A 17,929-nucleotide genomic window follows, 5' to 3' on the forward strand; every position below is an offset into this window, starting at 1 on the left:
AAAATATATATTTAAAAGTTATAGTAAGGAATATATCTATGTGTTTAATAAATATGATTTATAATCATATAAACTAAAATCTGTTAAAAAAGTAAATATTGTTATGATTTTTTGGTATAAAACCGAATAACTTAATAACTCATGGTAGCTAATTTCTATAAATCGAAATACCAAATGGGCTAATATCTACATCGAAAAAATTGACAAAAGGAAAAAAAGTTTACAAAAAAAAAAAATTAACTGAACCAAAATATTCTCTCTCCTTTCCTCTGTTCTCTCTCTACGATCTTTTACAGAGGAGAGTGATGAGATGAATCCTTTGTGCCGGTGTCTTTTCCGGCTCGCTCCCGTTCGTCGGGACTTCGCTTCCGGGGAAGCGATGGCTTTTTCAGCATCAGCTTCGCCGGCTTTTGTTTCCGGGAAACGATGGCTCCTTTAGCATCGTCTTCGCCGGCTCCTTTCCGGGTCTTTTCCCGAAGCCGTTTGATCTGCGTTCTAGGTCTTCTATTTCCAATCGCCTCTTGATCTGAACCTTCGATGTCTCTTCTCTCCCATCCGTTTGGGCTTTCGCATCTTCAAGCTTATCTTTATCTTTAAAGATGTCCGATTTCGCATGTAAGAAAGTCGGAGGTTTTTGGATCGATTGAAGGCAGTTGATGTTTCTTTTGTGAATCGTAGATCCACCAGTCTGATTCCTCGGTTCGAGCTTCGTTGGAGTCTGTTCGGTTGAACGGTTCTTCCTCTGGTTCGACTTCGCTTACGGCGGAGCTCCGTCGCGTCTAGCTCTGGTTCCGGTGGAAGAAGCAGCCTCGTACCTTGACGCATGTTCATTGATCGCCGGGTGATTGGACACGTGGCGGGTGACGCGTCTTCTCCTTTCTCAACGGGTTTCATCTATGGGCTTAGGGCCCATAGTCTGTAAAGTTTAGTTTGCCCTGTGTTGGGCCTTTTCTTGTAATGTGTTGTTTGGGCCAAGCCTGTTGGGCTTCGTTCCTCTGAATAAACTTTCTAGTTGGCAAAAAAAAAAAAGAAGTTTACAAAATTTGTTAAGACATTAGCCGTCGAAATTGCTCAAACGGCAACGTATGCTCGAGTCAAGCTCCTTTTTATGGATTCCTCCTTCTCGCCGGGGAGTTAAAGCCGTCGGTTAAAACAAAGAGAGAGTAAATGATTAAGATTTCCTTTATACAAATGATCTCTCAAAACATATCATTAATCTGTTTTTTTTTATCATGCGTCTCCGTTTTACAAAGTGGAGTTTCCGGTAACGGTTTCGTTATCCGGCGGCGGTTTTACATATTTTCCAATGACTTTCTGGCGACTATTTCTATTTCTCATTCTGTTCAGCTTATCTTTACTTCTCTTCTTCTTCTCTTCTTTCTCTACATTCTTCCTCTGCCTCTCTTTCTCTAATGAACCTCGCCACACCACCTCACCTGTCCATGGCCATATCCAGTGTCCCACACGACGGTCTGAGTCTGCTTCCTCTGCTAGATCCTCGTCCATTGTTTTCAGAGTTGTGTACTCGAACCACTGCACCCACATTTGCCCTCTCCTGTCTTTCTGTATGTGTTGCTCCTGCATCACACCAGTCCCAGGATCTATGTAGACAATGCGTCTCGCGCTGTGGTAAGCCCATACGTTCACCAGAAGCTCGAGTAACCGTGAATAGCAATGCTTGTCCTATGAGAAATTTATCCAACACATTACTCAAAATCCAAACCCATTAGATGGTGGATAGACTTTGGCAGAAGAAGGAATGAGTTTCTTACTTTGGTTAAACTCAGATAGCAACGGTTGGTTCGATGATGCTCTTCATATATCTGTGCATCCAAAGAATCCACAAACATCCTACAACACAAGAGAGATGCAACACTCTTTTAAGCACTCTTTTGTTTCTGACCAATGAGGGTCGGACTGAGACAATCAATGGGTAATAACAAGCACCTTGAAAACATGACAAACTCTAAGAAGGACCTTGTTGGCAACGCCCAGCTCTGCATCACAGACCATGTATCCCCATCCTCGGGCATTGGAGGCAGTGAATCCATATTCTTGACACTGTACATTTTCTTCAAAGTTTCATTGTAAGCAAACCTTCATCAAAAGTCCACAAATTGTAAAGAGTTAGGTATATGATGTCTCAAACTTTGTTATAAAACTATATTTTAAGAAATGTGTATGGGTTTTACCTGCAGTTCCCAGCATTTATGGAGTCACAGAACGACCAAAAGGGTTTCTGCAGAGGATTCCTCGGATCTTTGTCCATGCGAACCCAAAAATACAAAGCATCTCCGTGTTTCCGTGTTTTTATAGCATTAAGTAATGCGTTCTCAGCAATCCTTGATAAAGATTCCTGTTTTTAGGGTTCCAGATCACATCAAAATTATTACTAGTACTGGGACCATAGCATTCTATAATAGCAAGGGAAGATATGTACCTTCCTGGCTGTCGCTCTCCAGGACTGAAACCCTATCCATGAATTCTTGTGTAAACGATCAATCTTGTTTGAAATTGCAAAGAATGCTCCAAAGTCACCAATAGCATCTCGATAGTACGGATTGTTGAAAAGCGGAAGACGTGATGATGCATCAATATCATCCATCCTAGGTCTCCTTCCTTTACCTGACTGCAGTAAGGTGCATTCATATCAGTTCCGAAAAACTTTCCTCTTTTGGACAATTGCAAAAACAATATATTGCACATGGAAACTCACCATGCCCACCCCACGATAGAGGGGGTATTGATGTAGAAACGACCAAGTTCCTTCACCAAAATAGGGTTCATATATGCATAATGGTTGACCGGTTCGCAGCAGCTCCCCTTCATCTCTCTCGTGTAGGTCATTCTTACTTCGGTCTGCCCTTTTGGCGTTTTTATATACATCCTCCCATGTCCCATGATACTGCAAGGCTCTGCCTTTCAGCTGCACCATAACAAATAAAACTGACACACTGAAACTGGAGATAAGAATGTCATTTCAAGAACTCGCGTCTGAAATGCTTACCTCCTCGTCTTCTTGTCTTTTTTTACTGTTAATCACTTGGAGATATCTCTCATCTTCCCATATTTCATATATAAATGAATCATCATTAACAACCCCAAATTTCGTAGTAGCTTCTCCTGAGGTATGATTCCAATGTCCCTCAACATTCGCTATGAACTCATAGCTTCTTGCTGTTCTATTATCAGGCGATGCATTCATGAGAGCTTCGAACAGATGCCAACTCCACCCTTCTCTCAGTTTTGGAGGAACTGTCTGTATATCCTTAGGAGAAGCAACTTCTGACGATAACTTGAGAATATTCTCTAGTAGAACCGCATAGCCTTCAATGGTTTCCAACGCCATCATATTTTTAACAATTGATTTCCCCATCAAGCCAATATTCCGAGCCAACGGAGATATTTTTCCTTCTGTTATCACTTCAAGCACAATCTGCAACAGAATCTCAAGATTCTTCTTGGGGAAAAGATACCCAGTAACCCTGTCATCGACCTAATTTGATATTGCCAATACTGTCAGTACGCCACAACACATCTCCATGGAGAAACAGGCAAAGGAAAAGAAAAATACATGTTTTTTAATATTCAAGAGGTCCGGTGCGACTATCGGTTTCCCCAGTGCCATGGCCTTCATCAAAATTTCTGGAAAAGATTGCTCCTCAAGAAATGATCCGTAAATGACAAGATCAGAACTTTCCAGTATCGTATCAACATTCCCGGCGACGCTTACATGCTTCACAGCATCTTTTGGATATGTCAAGTTCTGGGAAATTGTCTAAGAAGTTCAAAATCACACCAAGGAACAAGGTTAGTGTTTTTGTAATCTCTATCTTCAAAAGCTACAAACCATTTCATCAATAGTCAAAGCAGACCTTTGTTATACCTCAATAGCTACGCTGTAGTTGGAAGCTGACTCTCCACCCAAAACTATGATCTTGAGATGGGAATTATAACTTTTAGTGTTATAGCCTGAAAATAACGGCCGTAGAGCTTGAAGCAGTAGAGCATGTTCAAGCCATTGACCTTTGTACAAGAACTGACTTCCCACAATGGAAATGACAATGTCATCTTTCCGTGGAAAGTCCAGATTCTTTGCTTTCCATGCTTCTTCAGGAGATCCGGGAATCACATAAAAGTTGCCCGCATCAAACTCGGAGTAGAGAATCTGCACGAAACAAATAGCAAGTCAACTGAGAAGAAGTAATTATCCAAAGCAGAATGGAGGTTGCACTCTAATCAACAAATATTTACCGGAAGGAGATAATCATGGAAGACCACAACCGATGCCCGACTGAAAATCTTTTTCCAGTCGGTTAGGAGTTCAGTGTGCCCAGTTGAGTTATACTGCCTAGACCGAACAGCAAGGGTTTTCTCATTGATGACCCAAACAAGAGGCAGAGATTTGAAAGGTTCTTGCATGAAGCTGTCAAAGAATAACCATAGTTTAAACTATCAAGAACTTCAGAGAAAAAAATCCACATAGGTAACAAATATATTTGGGTGTATATAAATAAATATACACATTGTATAAGTCCTACGATGATTATAAACCAAAACCAGAACAATGTGATAACCACTCATTCCACCAAAGAACAGAAAAATCTTACCAAGCAAACATACTCCTAGCTTCGAGAGAGTTTACAATGACGCCATCATAGCTTCAAGATAAGAAGAAAGAAAATGATCAATGATCAGAAATCATCTCATTGACCAAGTCAAGTCAACTTAATTTCTGCATTACAATAATAGAAGATAAGAACCTATAATGCACTGGAACAAACTCAGATCCATCCACATTATCCAATTAAACCGAATCACATGACTACACTAAATTAATCAAGCAAAGGGAAAAGGCAATATACATACGAGAGCCAGTCGATAACACAACTTGATGCATGGTTAGTCACGAGTATAGTGACTGAAACTCCCATTTGCTGCCAGACTCCATGAACTGGACCGTCTTCGAGTGAGTACACCTAACAAAGACAAGTGTTATCATCACTTCATATTACTAAAGGTACACACACAAATGCATACCTCAATTGCATATCCAATCTCTAGCAGCGCATTGGAGACAGTCACCATTTTCATCTGTTCAGCATCAGCTAACAAATCCGCAAAAACCTTAAAGAAGAGAAAACCATCAGATCTCTCTCAAAAATGGATCAAGTTTCATTATCTAGAAGCTAAAGAACTGACCAGAGCTAGCTTCGGCTTTCGAACTCCAAAACGCTGCGTATTAGTCGTGAGGTTGAAACCATCACTAGTACTAGTTTGAGTAGCATCTCTCCGGAATTTCATCAGAAGCTTGGTAGGCTCTAATCTAACACCCTCGCCGAAATCGAAAACCCCTCTCTCCTCGAAAACGATCAAATCAGGTGGGAGAAGCTCCTTCTTCTTGCTCCTCCACGGCGGTTTATCGGATTTGTCGACGACGACGACGAGACCGGGGAGGAACATCTGGAAGAGGACGACGAAGAAGAAGAAGACGCACATGGTGCAGATCAGTTGGATGTAGTTGAGCTTCTTGAAGAGGAAGAATCTCGAGAGCCTCGATCTGTTTCTCTGCAAGAACGGGTGTTGCCTTCCCCATCTCGCGGCGGCGGGCTCTCGCTTCGCCGGAATCCCAGATTCCAGAGATCCCATTTGAGAAAGTACATGCAACTCCGGCGAGATTACGGATAATGCGACGAAATCTAGTCACGAGGAAGAGCAGTGGAAGTGCGTGTGGTTAATTCAGTTGATGACGTAGAGAGAGAGAGAGAGAGAGCAGGGGAAGCGCACAGATGCGTAGATACTTTCTTGTGAGCTTATTAGTAAAAGCTAAGGAGGGAGAGAGAGAGAGGGAAGCTGTTTGTTTCTTTGGAGTCAATGGCTGGCAGAATCGAAGGAGACTGTGTAAGCTGCGCGGATTCGAAGGGAGGAAGTCCAAAGAATTATTTTCTTCCTTGTCTGTCTATTTTCACCTTTTTATTTTATTTTATTTTTCCTTCATTTTTGTCAGATTTCTATCCTTTTAGAGATTTTAATTTGTTTTTTTTTAATTATGTTAGAGAACGAGAAATATTATCTTGCTAGTTATGTTTCACGCGTAGTTTACTACTTTATTGAAATCCGATCGACCATTAATCATGCATAAAACTGGAAAACAAAACACAAAAGAAAAAAATTCAATAAATATATAAAATCATATCTGGACAAAATGTCTAGTGAACCAACATTTTTTATTTATTTATCGCCGTTGGTCTGATAATTTTCATTTATGATTTGCATTTTCGGTAAATCTTACATAAGAAGCATCCTCCAAAAAGCCTATAAATTTTTTAAATCAGTCACATGTTTGTAAAAGTATGGATGATTTGTATATACACATCAACTACAGTGTGTTAAAATAAATAAATATAAGCGAGTGGACCCTCATATCATATGCTAGCTGTCAGTCTTAGTTTTGGATTTTTTAATGAATTTTACACACCTCGTTGTCAATTAGTATCATTCCAGTTCTTCATATGTGTCAGATTTTTCTATCAACAGTGTAAAGATTTTTTATCTTTCTAGATATATATTTGTAGAGTACACCAGTCCAATAAAATCAGCAAAATACTTTTGTTTACCAATTTTACCGCTAAAAGGTGTAAAAATCCATGATCAGGATTTGATTCTTCTCACTGCAACATCAGTTAAATTTGACAACTGCAAATGCGATACTTGAATGAAGTAATCATAGAAATGGCAGACAAAATGCCAATTATAGCTTGGATCAAACAAACAAAAATGTCAATTATAGGCTTATAGCAGTACGTAATGTATATGTGATCCACTGTATTTTTGTGTATACGACTTGAATGAAGTAATCAAATAGAATTTTACCCGACACAGTGTCAATTATAGCAATTTTTGACACAACATTACTTGAATGGATATAACACTCTCACAACTCTAAAAGACTCCTACAAAAAGTTACTCTTTCCACAGGCCTGAAACAATGAAAGAGGGTAGCGACCAAAACAATCTTTTTTTTTTGCACCATTTGAAGTTACTCTAATTTTCCTAATGGGGACTCAAGAGCATGATCATCCACTAACCATAGACCATAGTCACGGAAACGTTTGGTCTTCTTTTCAAAACCAACAATGTAGTTATTGTGGATTATCACATGCTTCCCCTTTGTCTCCTTTACCCATGTCTTGTTCTTGAAGTACAATCCTCCCGTTGGGAATGCTGCCTGAGGAAGCAAGTAGAGATCCACCTGCACAACACCCAAAGATCCCAATAAAAGAGTCCATAAAAGCTAAGGTTAAGCTAATGCTGAATCTCAGAGAACCAAAAGGTTTAGCTGTGGAACTTGGAGGAAACAATCTACATCTACCTGATGAGCTGTTTTCATAAGTGCCCAGTTAAAACCAGGCTGGTCATTTGCTTTCTTAGCTTTAGACCAAGGCTGGTCTCGAAGTTCCTCAATCCATTTCCTCATCAGAAGCTTTGCGCCACTAGTGGGGCGCAAGAAAATCATGCAGCTACAAATATAAGGCCTTCCTTTCTTACCCGGAGGCGGTAAATCATGAGAATGATCCAACGGCTTAATCTGCCACCAAAAAATCAATAAAGAAAATAATAAACAATCTGAATAATAGTCAAGGAGATGTGTGAAGGAGATTACATACAGCAGTCATGTCATCCATGAAGTATGCATCATGCCTTCCTTCCAAATACTTGAACGGATCTTGGAGCCAGACCATATCAACATCGTTGTACATAACACTGTAACCTAGCTCCACAATTTGCAAGAGATGCTGCGGCCTCCTAGATGTGAAGTTGAAGAAGCCCTAAGATTCAGATAATGATCATTTAGTTAACAAAGATGATTCAAAACAAATTTGATCAAAATTAGAAAGAAAAATTGGATGCTACTACACAGCTAAAACCTTAAACCTTGAGGGACTAAACAACGAAGTAACCTCAGTTGCACCGTACCGCACTTTGATTCTGTTATGATTCTGTTATGCTTATATAACAAACTTTGATTCCGTCCCGCTTATATTTACCAGATCTAACTGAATCAGTATGATAACAACTAATAAAGATTATGCAATACCTGGGAACCGAATTTGTGAGCGGTTTGAGAATCGAACGCGGGAGGGATGAGAACGGCGTGACCAGGCCATTTCTCGTTAACCTTGTAGAGAGTAGCGTAATCCTCAGCGATGACGAGGACTTTGTCCTGGTGATTCTGCCTGGAGACGCTGATCAGCCAGTTGTTGAGGAAAGGCAAGTACGCATAGCTCACTGCGCAGACGATCACGGTGCCGTTCTTAGCTGCGAATTCAACGGCTTGAGCGAGGGAGTAGTCGCGCCACTTGGACTGAGAAGGAGAGAGCGTGTTTGGGAAGGGGAATAAGGGAGATCCAGCCCAGGGTAGGAAAACGCCGAGGATGACGAGGAGTGCGAGGAGGAGGAGGAGGCCGTTGCGGGAGAGGAGGGAGATGGGACGGTTAGAGAGGGAAGAGTTTGAGAGAGGAGAGGAAGAGAATGGGTTTGTGAATGGGTTTTGGATGGGGCGCTGGTGAAGGTACTTTTGCTGCGCCATTCAAAACAAAATTGAGAGAGAGATATATATATATATGTATTGGTTGAATTCAATACAAAATCAGATTTGGGATTTATTGGAGAATTTTCAGTGAAGAAGAGAGTGTAGATCTGATGATGATGATGATGATGAGATGGTGTGGAGGGAGAGATCTCGAACACATGAAAAGAACAATGGCGATTTGGAAGCAGAGTATTTTTTTCATTTCAGTTTCATTTTAATTTTTTTTCTTCTATACTCGGGTTATAGTTTCGGATCTGTCGGTAATAAATGGGCTTGAAAGTTAGGCCCATAAAATCTGCCATTTTATGGCTTGAGTTGAGTAGGAAGCTTTTACTAAATTACAAATAAAAACTTTTATTTATTTTATATTAAGTTTGGATTTAAGTGGTTAGATTTAGAGTTTAACGTTGAAGCATCGTAACCTACTGGTTAAAGTTTAAAAGTTTTTACACCCAAATATAAGGTTCAAATCACAGACTATGTAATTTCTTGTAGATTACAGGAAATCCAGGTTTTAAGTCCCGGAGAGAGCGATTTATTAAACAATTATGCAGAATACACGAAAGAAAGTCTTACAAACGTGGATTTTCATCAGGACGGTTCAGAGGTGATGCAGTTAGGCGTAGATCTTCATTAAGAAGGTAGTATTGTCGGTTGTCGAATCGTCTATGTAATCTTTTTCATATCATAATTGTAATATCCTAATAAATCAGCGTTAAAAAAAAATTAGAGTTTAATATTTAAGAAATGAGGTTACAATTAGAGTTTATGGTTTGGACTTTGGAGTAATTAATTTTTTTTACTCTTTAATTAATTATATTTTGAGAGTTTGTTTGCATGCTATTTTTGTCATAATGTTGGGCTTTTACAACAAGCATTTTGGACCTCTCATGTGTCATACCAAAGCTTTTCGCGCTTGCTCAGAAATTTCAATTGTTTTTTCTCCCGCGCCCAATTGGTTTTTTTCTCTTACATATTTTTCTGTCTGCATTCAGAAATCAAATCGTTGTTGTCGGAACAACGGACAATCGGAGAGATGGCCGGCGAAAACGCGGCGTCGAGTGCAATATGTTCAATCTGTTACGAAGATCTAAAACCGGTGGCTGAGAATCTGCAATCGATCTCCGCATGTGGCCACGTCTTTCACGAGCTATGGTTAGTACTTGGTAACCACTACTGCAACAATCAATTAATTTTTATGCTAATCGATTTTTCGTGGAACTCTAGTTTGCAGCAATGGTTCGAGTACTGCCCGAGCACGAACAAGCGAAACTGTCCGATTTGCAAGCAGAAGTGCCTCCTAAAGGATCCTTTCCGGCTCTACTTTCAATCTTCCGGGAACCAAACCGATTCGATTGCATCGCAGAAAGTCGAGGAAGATCCGGTCTTGTTGAGAGGAGAAGTGAAGCGGCTCCAAGGGAAGATACAGAACCTTACTTCAGCTCTGGAGGGACAGCAAAAGAACAATCTTGAAGTCTCCGACCAGGTAAGCACATTTGGGATGAGTAGAAACATTTGATTAGTAGAATCGTGTAAGAAGATAAAGCATAAGGTTATGTTATTATAAATTTATAAAAAAATTTTGGGTTTTTTTTTGCTTCTTAGTTGCATCAGTGCAAGGAGCAATTGAAGGAGGACAAAGCAAGAAGGTGGGAGGCTCTACAAGAGATATCAACCACCCAACACTTGCTTAAAGTAAAGTCAGAGGTATTAAACTAAACTAAACTCATCAATGATCCTTAGGTTAGTACAAATTCGTGTTGAGTTTCTTGTTATTATTATGTTTTGTTTTGTTACAGGAATGTGTTCAGCTTACTTCCAAGTGCGCCAAGCTACAAGACAGAACTATGGCTCTTGCCAAGGAGCTCGCCGCGCTTAAACTGTGGGTTCAATATTTTATACTGTTTTTAACGTTTTTAGACAGTGAAGTACACTATTCAGTCTTTTAGTGAGCCTATATATCTTGTTTTGCATTCAGTGTTTCCGATCTAAGCTTGGATGAAGATGATGTTATGAAGCTCGCCATGCTAGGGAATAATGCAAAGACCAAAGATACAATAGATACACTTGTCAAGTCCTTGGTTATCCGAAACAGGTATACACATTTCATATGTTTTGTTATAGCTTCCCTGCTCTCATTTTTTGTCATGTACTTAGTAGACTCAGTTCATTATCTTCATTTAGTCATATCTGCACGTGTAATGTGGTTTAAGCTGATCAGTTCAGTAGTCTGTTTTGTCACTGAAAATACACAATTAATAAGCAAAAGTACATTTTGTTTTTGAAATCTTTAATACCAAAACATTCTTGTGTACATATCCACATCCTACAGGAGTTATAAAGAGTTGCTGGCCAAATGTAATCAGCTGGGTAGAGGAGAAGCTCGGTCTTCTGAGAAACTTGAGAAAGCTATGGAAAAGATGGATAGACTAAAGGTTAGAGTCTTTCTGTTCTTGTAATTCATCTTAGCTGACTTTTTTTATCCAGCTCATGTTATCATTGTTTCAACTGGCAGAAGCGAGTGAGGGAACTTGAGATAATAGCTGAAGAGAGTGAGAACAGAGCTCTAAGGGATATAAAAGTTTCAAAGAATTGCAGTGACAGACAAGTCTCCAAGCCTGCAACAGAGAGCTTTGTTTCTTTCAGAATGCCTCCATCAGGCAACATAGTTGAGGAAATCTCTACACCACTTGGTAAGTTTGAGAAGAATGATGGATTAACCAATCAGGAATCGTGCTCAAGGGGAAGAGGAGACTCTATTTCTCGCAAACCAGAGTCGGTTATCGAGATAGATGATGATGATGTTCCTGAAACCCCAAGTTCTGGCTTCAGACATTCGGATTCTGTTATGAAAGATGAGAAGAGTGAAGATAGTAATGTTCAGGAGAAATGTGACGATCCCGTGGTCAAGGATATAAAGTTTAACATCAGAGAAAGTCCGGCATCATCATTCTCAACTCGGAACAATGGTACGTCTGCATACATCATCCATCATTCTATGTTCTTGAGTGAAGTAGATTTGAAGATTGTTCAAAACTCAATGCAGGTGCTGGAGACATTTGGTTGTCAAGGGGGAAAAATCAAAATCTCAGAAGATGGGAAACGAGTCCTTCACTAGGAGGTTATGTCTCAGGCAAGAATGATCTAATCTCTGTTGGACCTGATGGTAAAGGTGGAAGAATCAAGGTGTTGAGATCCAAACCCCAATTTTCTGTGAGTTTCTGCTTCTCTTATCCATCAGTTTCCATAAACTTAATCATTTTCCTCTCACATATTTTCCTTCATTCATATAGATGGAATATGGAATTTAAATCTTTCTGACTTGTGTTATTTTAGATTACGTTTCTCACAACCTCTACACTTAAAAGCCCTTACCACAATTTATGAGCTTATCCGGTAACTTCGTACCTTTCCTAATGTGGTTATTCTCGATTTGCATAGAACGCCAATGCAAGCTCAGGAAGTGGCAAGAGATTCAAGGTTGGAAGTAAAACAAGTGGTTCGTCGTCTCAAGGGTGTCTGCAGATCGAACATTTTTTTGGGAAATCCAATCGCTAAAATTTCGAGGCCTGAATGAGAATCTTAACTTTTTGGAAGAAAGAAAAAAAACTCCAAAGCCACCCCATGTATTGATACAAATGTAATAACATGCAAATAAAAACATGACGATTTTGTTCTTGATAAGATTTAACCATATAATGGATGCGGAGTGTTTCGACTCACGGAAACATTGAGATTTGAGCTACAGATTTCGAAAAACAGAAACCTAAAATGGATCATGCAAATCACAGGACTCGAAAGTACATCAAAATCTACCACTGTTATTTATAAGCATCCACATACCAGATACCACAAGCAGCAAGATAAACAGACTTCATAAACCTTTCTTCGGAGGATTGTGGACAGAGCAGAGTTATCTGTAGCCAAAGCCATGGTCCAGTTCATGACCCATAGAGCCCTGACGATTAGGACCACCGGCTTGACCCATTGCGGGCGACTGCTTGGACGGGTCTATCCTCTGGTGAATCCCCAAGAGTGCCTGCAGTGAAGCTGGATGTTCAACTCTGTTGACTTGAGAACCTGAAAAGACACAAAACGAAATATATGTTTTGAGAGACCAACTCAAGTGAAGAGCAAACTCCAATCCACAAAAGGTTTCGAATCCAGGGCAAAAAAATGAGCGAAAGTTTGAATTTTTTAAAGGGTAAATATAATAGGAAATGGTTTGATCATCTTTTGTTATACCTGGTGGGATACCGTAGTTGGGTTGGCGATGAGCGAAGGGAAAGCCTTGTGATGGATTTAACTCGGGGATGAGACCCTGCATTTGATTGTTTACATTAGGAGACTGATGGTGTGGTGGACCACCACCGGGGAATCCTTGCATTAGATGCTGGCGTTGCAGGTTGTCTTGCATATGCATCATATGAGGCGGAAGATGATCAAACTCAGGAAGTCCACTAGTTGTTGAATTCTGGAAAGGTGGACGATGGTGAATCATGTTTGGTGGAAACGGGTGATTTGGTGAAGAATCCTGATGTTGACCTCTGATGCTTCCTTGGCCCATGAAATCGAGCTGAGGTTTTACATGAGCATATTGTTGGGGATGGCGTTGAAGAAAGGGACCATCTTGACCTCCCATAGTTGGTCTATCGTTCCTTGGACCAGAGTTTAAAGTAGCTAGCTTGCCAGAGATGTCGAAAGTTACTTCAGGCTCCTGATTATGAGATCCTGGAAAAGACATGTATTTTTGTGGGTTTACAGGATCGCCAACGCCAAGGAAGTTACCATCTCCTGGAAGGCCTTGTAGCCCTCCGGTGAGACCGTCAGGTCTGATTTGATTTCTTTGGCTCAGTTCACCCATAGACCTGTCTGATCGTAGCGTGACCCCAGGAGCATCAGCAACCATAGCTCTTCCCGAGACTGGTTCTCCAATTGACTGCAGTTCATTCATGAAGGCACTCCCAAACAGATTCTCAAGAGTCAAAGACTTCCCCGGATCTGCTTCTCCGGCAGTACTTGCTTTCACAGATGGTGGTAGTCTAGTCTCTGTTACCGTATCTTGACTTTTTGGGTCTGCACTTCTCTGTAATAAAGAAAGAAGGTGCTGCGAAGCCTGGTCATCAACAGATGCTTTCCGTTGTTTGGTCTTCTTCAATGAAGAAACACTAAAGTCTTGGTCAACTGGCAATGAAGGAGGAGGAGGAAGATTGATTTCACTGACTTCTGACAGAATTGACTGCTCAAGGTCTTCGCAAGTAAGAACAGGTGGAACAGCTGTTACTGGTTTACTTGCGGATGTGTTGCTTAACTTATCAATGTTTTTAGTGGCGTGGCCTTGCAATTTATCTGCACCTTGAAGTAGTGACAGTAAGCCTCCTGGTGGCCTGCTAGATGGGGGATCTTCGTCTGGCTTGTTATCTGCACCGGTTAGGAAGAGAGTTGGATTATTGGCTTTGTATGGAAAAACGTTCTATTCTCGCATAACAGTCAGGGATTACCTTCTTCAAGAAATAGATGTGCGAACTTTGAGGATTTAACAGTCTGAGGGCTCCTTGTCTCTTCAACTTTTACGACAATTTTCTACAAAGGATGTGAATATTTGTCAGGTCAAATGAGATAATCGAACTCCACAGGGAAATAAGAATACGTTTCCCTGAAGAAAAAGCATTCAACTTTGTTTATATATAACACATGGACCACTGTATGTTCACTAAGAGAACATACAAACTATGTTTATCTATCATCCTAAGGATTAATACATCATATAGGTATTAGCCTCAGTTACGACTGGGTAGTGCACACTAAATCAGAAATAATTATACACCATTTGGACCAAAACGAAGTGCATCATATCAAATTACAGATTCACAAGGATAAGCATAAATGCAAGAGCTATCGTGGGAGCAGTCTCAGGGGAAATGGAGCTAACTGAAATAGAACGAAAGAAAAAACTCACCTGAGTTATACTAGAGGAGTCACCACTATTCAAATTTATAGCGGTGTTGAATATCTTATCGAGAATTGATGGCCCATCCTCCAAGCTTTTCTTGTGTTCTAGCGTTACTGGAGCCTGCTCAGTTTTTATAGGATATCCCTGAGCTTCAGCAGCGGTTGAGATGGAGGAAATATTTTCAAAACTTTTGTCCTGATTAACTGTATTTGTAGATATTCCTACAAATGAAGGTATATTAGCAGCCTTTTCACTTGTGTCAGGGGAGTAGACACGAACAGCTTCACCTTCTACCAGCATCTCACTTGAGCCTATCGTAATTCCCGCATTCACCATATTAACGCCTTTGGGATTCAAAGGACTACGCTCATGTTGAGAAGTTTCAGCCTGCAATGGTGTAATAACCAGTAAATAACAGGTGCGACCAAAGACAGTGGATGTACAAAATTTGTTTCGTAAATTGATGCACCGATCAGAGAGTGCATCCAAATAAAAGTATAGAAAGAAAAGACAAACCACAAAGAAAATGGGCAACACACTCAAAACTAACTCTCACTTAACAGGAAATAAATGAACTCCGTCTAAAGTGATAATAATCAAGCGACCACAGCCTTGGATCATATATAACCAACGAAGTCGTAACTTTTACTTACTGAGCTAGGTCTTTTTTTTTATACTCCTAGTTTGTTCGTTAGGTAAGAGGGAGGAGGTGCAATAGAACTACATGTACTCATGTTCTTGATTGGAATCTAAGCACAAAATAATATAGTATATACCTCAGAAATCGATACGCAAACAAAAATAAAATTCTATGGACCACATATATTAGGTAAGAATGAGCATCTCAGAAAGATAGCGACTTACTTGAGGTTTTCCCCCTTGCTTTCTTTCCAAAACTGTGCTAGCAAAACCAGGAGGTACAAGCGGCCTGGGCGCATTACTTTGAGGGGGAAAAGAGTGGTTACTAGAACCAGGATCTGATGGAGTGTTATGGACTTCATCGCTTCTACTTGGCCGCTCTTTTTCATCTTTGGACTCCCCAAGCAGTTCAGTAAAATCGAAGTCGTTTTTACGTAAGTCTGGGTTTGATTTTTGCCTCTCCTGAAATACTTTTTGATGTTCCTTCCTCAACAACTCAAAAGAAGCTACAGAGAGTTGAGAACGTCAATTAGAGATTGGCACAAAAACGCATGTACAGACTGTATGAAGTTTGCAAACTGGTAAAGAGCAAACTATTGGACAGATATTAAGTAAATTGATTTTTTACCTCTTCTTTTTCTTTCTTCTTCAGCTCTATCTTCACTTGTAGAGTCAGACGCACCAAACGTCTCATCATTTAGTGAGTCTCTAGCGTCACGTCGAGTGTAAGGTTCCGCCTACAAATACACAGGAGAGGTTCAGGAATCAATGTTCTTAACTAATTGATCTTTACTCAAGCTCACCAGCTGATGACACCAAGCAACATGGTGGAGCAGCATTCAACAATAATTAAAACTAAAGACTATTCAAGCTGGCAACAAAAGACAAGTGGGCACTTAACCTTGTATGGGCGAGGAGGATGGTAAGGTTCATTGCTTCTCCTCAGCTGATACGTGTCATTAGATTGAGGTCTGGGGCCAGATGATCCCGCACCAAATCCAGAAGGCTTAGGGAAAGAACCTTTCCCAAGAAGTCCATCATGCTCCGGTGGTTGCCAAGGCCTCCGAGACGGCAAGCCAGAACGCCTTCCACGCTCTCCTAACAAAATATACAGTTCAGTATCAACTAATAATACCCAAATTCCAGAAATTTTCTCTAAGGTCTAGTTCTAAAGTTTTCACTAAAAAAGAACATTCTTTATGTCATTCTCTTTTGTAAAATAGTGGAAATCTACATTTATACATATTGAACAGCCACCTGGATAGAGTTGTAAATCACCAAAACGAACACTTTTTGCAGAAAAAAAAAGTAATTTGTAAGAGTACAGTAAGCGTGAAAAGAGAGCAAAGATTACTAGTGCTAGTCCATCTCTTTGTAACGTCATCATGCAACATTTAAAGAAGAGGATGTGAATAAGATGAGGCTACCTGGGTCCCGGTCTGAATGTGAAGAATCAGCATCTTTATCATTCCATCCACCTGAGCGCCCCTCCCATCTTCCATGGGTGCCTCGGGAGTTGCTACCTAATTCACCCCTAGTGGGAGGCGATGAACTGTAGTCATTCCGTCTCAAACCAAAATCGCCAGAAATTCTCAGCCGCTCGGGTGAAGGATCTTCGGTGTCACTGCTCACATAAAGAGCACACAGATCAAGACATGTATCTCTCTCAAAACCACACATAATACGACTACATGATCACATCTTTTTCTTAGAAATAAATTCTGAATAATATATAGAAGAGAGTCTCACCGCAAGAGTAAATCATTAAACTCAGTGGGAAGATTTGGCAGCTTCGTACAAACATCTTTATCTTTCAAGGATAAAAGAAAGTTTCTCGTGTATGAAATTCTCGGTTTCCTGATTCAACACGAGAGAAAAAAACAATTACATACGCGGCTTAATCAAAAAGATGACAAGCAAAGTAGAGATAGAAACTTACTTATTTGATTCATCAAGTTGATCCATGGAAAATTGTTGTTCATCAGGTATACTCATTGTAGACGTAACAAGATCTCAACGCTTAATGAAGCTGCTCTACAGTAGTTCTCTTATGGTAAATAAATACCCAAAGAAAAAAGAAAAAGCAAATCTTCTTATAATAATCTGGTATTGGAAGTTACATAACAGCACCTAATGTATTCATTCTCTCAAGTAAACCCCAAATAACAAACATTCAAATCAAAGGAGACGCATGATCCCAACTAGCAAAACCTAACAACGATTTAGCAGCAGCAGCAGCAACTTCACCAGGTCGTCATGATCATCAGCTATATGTACAGTAACAGGAAAATCTAAGGTTTTCGGCCAGAAATGGTAAAATCTCCAGAGAAAGTAAAGCTTAAAAAGAAAAAAACTAGCTCATTCTAAAGTCAGAAGGCTATAACCCCCAAAATTTCACCCAACAAACCGAAAATTTCGAATTGAAAAACCCTAAATCTGAAAATAACGAAATAAATTATAGTTTCGTGCACAAATCTGAGGTGTAGGGTTCTACGAGCACTCCAGAATCCATCGGTAAAAGACGGATAAAAGATAACAGCGAGGATTCTAGAAAGAGAGGAGAAGGCAAATTGGGTTTTGATCTGCAGAAAGAAAATTTTGCAATTTCCAGATTTTGATCGAATGGCGGAAAAGAGAAGATCGAATTCAGCAAACCAACAAGTCTACGAGAAGAGAGAGAAGGAGAGAGAGATTGACATCTCACGCGCCTGTTTTCCACGCGCTACATCCTTTATATTGTATTA

The 17,929-nt window shown here is 40.1% G+C and overlaps 4 protein-coding genes across 6 annotated transcripts; 1 reads left to right on the forward strand and 3 right to left on the reverse strand.

Moving 5' to 3' along the window:
- Positions 1–1,168: 1,168 nt before the first annotated feature.
- LOC106438621 lies at positions 1,169–5,969 on the reverse strand. The gene is made up of 14 exons (XM_013879858.3): positions 5,203–5,969; positions 5,041–5,127; positions 4,870–4,979; positions 4,611–4,661; positions 4,255–4,426; positions 3,887–4,168; positions 3,575–3,778; positions 3,008–3,496; positions 2,717–2,926; positions 2,441–2,629; positions 2,193–2,356; positions 1,948–2,097; positions 1,773–1,851; positions 1,169–1,683 (listed from the first exon to the last, which is right to left on the reverse strand). Exons 1-14 carry the CDS (start codon positions 5,647–5,649, stop codon positions 1,246–1,248), a joined length of 3,072 nt encoding a protein of 1,023 aa, XP_013735312.2. The 5' UTR covers positions 5,650–5,969; the 3' UTR covers positions 1,169–1,245.
- An 880-nt stretch (positions 5,970–6,849) lies between these two features.
- On the reverse strand, positions 6,850–8,814 carry LOC106438620 (UDP-D-xylose:L-fucose alpha-1,3-D-xylosyltransferase MGP4). Its single transcript, XM_013879857.3, has 4 exons — positions 8,099–8,814; positions 7,668–7,829; positions 7,373–7,588; positions 6,850–7,252 (listed from the first exon to the last, which is right to left on the reverse strand). The coding sequence occupies exons 1-4, from the start codon at positions 8,588–8,590 to the stop codon at positions 7,040–7,042; spliced, it is 1,083 nt and encodes a 360-aa protein (XP_013735311.2). The 5' UTR covers positions 8,591–8,814; the 3' UTR covers positions 6,850–7,039.
- Positions 8,815–9,366: 552 nt separating this feature from the next.
- LOC106438614 (E3 ubiquitin-protein ligase TRAIP) lies at positions 9,367–12,269 on the forward strand. Its single transcript, XM_013879850.3, has 9 exons — positions 9,367–9,748; positions 9,821–10,079; positions 10,199–10,300; positions 10,393–10,475; positions 10,572–10,688; positions 10,926–11,028; positions 11,109–11,562; positions 11,640–11,806; positions 12,035–12,269. The coding sequence occupies exons 1-9, from the start codon at positions 9,630–9,632 to the stop codon at positions 12,149–12,151; spliced, it is 1,521 nt and encodes a 506-aa protein (XP_013735304.2). The 5' UTR covers positions 9,367–9,629; the 3' UTR covers positions 12,152–12,269.
- LOC106438612 lies at positions 12,201–17,845 on the reverse strand. 3 transcript variants are annotated; one of them, XM_013879849.3, is made up of 11 exons: positions 17,125–17,845; positions 16,935–17,042; positions 16,613–16,809; positions 16,087–16,283; positions 15,814–15,922; positions 15,411–15,691; positions 14,834–14,933; positions 14,553–14,767; positions 14,095–14,176; positions 12,839–14,014; positions 12,201–12,673 (listed from the first exon to the last, which is right to left on the reverse strand). In XM_013879849.3, the coding sequence occupies exons 1-11, from the start codon at positions 17,178–17,180 to the stop codon at positions 12,507–12,509; spliced, it is 2,688 nt and encodes an 895-aa protein (XP_013735303.2). In that variant the 5' UTR covers positions 17,181–17,845; the 3' UTR covers positions 12,201–12,506. The 3 variants fall into 3 exon arrangements, with proteins under 3 accessions (XP_013735303.2, XP_013735302.2, XP_013735301.2); XM_013879848.3 differs by having other exon boundaries at positions 14,553–14,933; positions 16,087–16,280; XM_013879847.3 differs by having other exon boundaries at positions 14,553–14,933; positions 17,125–17,844.
- Positions 17,846–17,929: the final 84 nt, after the last annotated feature.

Source organism: Brassica napus, chromosome A3, assembly GCF_020379485.1.
Source record: "Brassica napus cultivar Da-Ae chromosome A3, Da-Ae, whole genome shotgun sequence".
In the NCBI taxonomy this organism is placed as follows: domain Eukaryota; kingdom Viridiplantae; phylum Streptophyta; class Magnoliopsida; order Brassicales; family Brassicaceae; genus Brassica; species Brassica napus.

Bases quoted from the DNA above. Each gene is read 5' to 3' on its own strand.
- LOC106438620 (XM_013879857.3), bottom strand. From the start codon at position 8,590: ATGGCGCAGCAAAAGTACCTTCACCAGCGCCCCATCCAAAACCCATTC. The intron at 7,589-7,667 runs GTATGTAATCTC...TTTTGGTGGCAG, and splicing joins TCATGGATGACATGACTGCT to ATTAAGCCGTTGGATCATTC. The intron at 7,253-7,372 runs GTAGATGTAGAT...GGTGTTGTGCAG, and splicing joins TTATGAAAACAGCTCATCAG to GTGGATCTCTACTTGCTTCC.
- LOC106438614 (XM_013879850.3), top strand. From the start codon at position 9,630: ATGGCCGGCGAAAACGCGGCGTCGAGTGCAATATGTTCAATCTGTTAC. The intron at 10,689-10,925 runs GTATACACATTT...CACATCCTACAG, and splicing joins TCCTTGGTTATCCGAAACAG to GAGTTATAAAGAGTTGCTGG. The intron at 11,563-11,639 runs GTACGTCTGCAT...AACTCAATGCAG, and splicing joins ATTCTCAACTCGGAACAATG to GTGCTGGAGACATTTGGTTG.
- LOC106438621 (XM_013879858.3), bottom strand. From the start codon at position 5,649: ATGGGATCTCTGGAATCTGGGATTCCGGCGAAGCGAGAGCCCGCCGCC. The intron at 2,927-3,007 runs GTAAGCATTTCA...GTTATGGTGCAG, and splicing joins AAAGACAAGAAGACGAGGAG to CTGAAAGGCAGAGCCTTGCA. The intron at 1,852-1,947 runs GTGCTTGTTATT...CTTGTGTTGTAG, and splicing joins GAGTTTGTCATGTTTTCAAG to GATGTTTGTGGATTCTTTGG.
- LOC106438612 (XM_013879847.3), bottom strand. From the start codon at position 17,180: ATGAGTATACCTGATGAACAACAATTTTCCATGGATCAACTTGATGAA. The intron at 15,923-16,086 runs GTTAAGTGCCCA...GTGTATTTGTAG, and splicing joins ATCCTCCTCGCCCATACAAG to GCGGAACCTTACACTCGACG. The intron at 12,674-12,838 runs GTATAACAAAAG...GTGTCTTTTCAG, and splicing joins CAACTACGGTATCCCACCAG to GTTCTCAAGTCAACAGAGTT.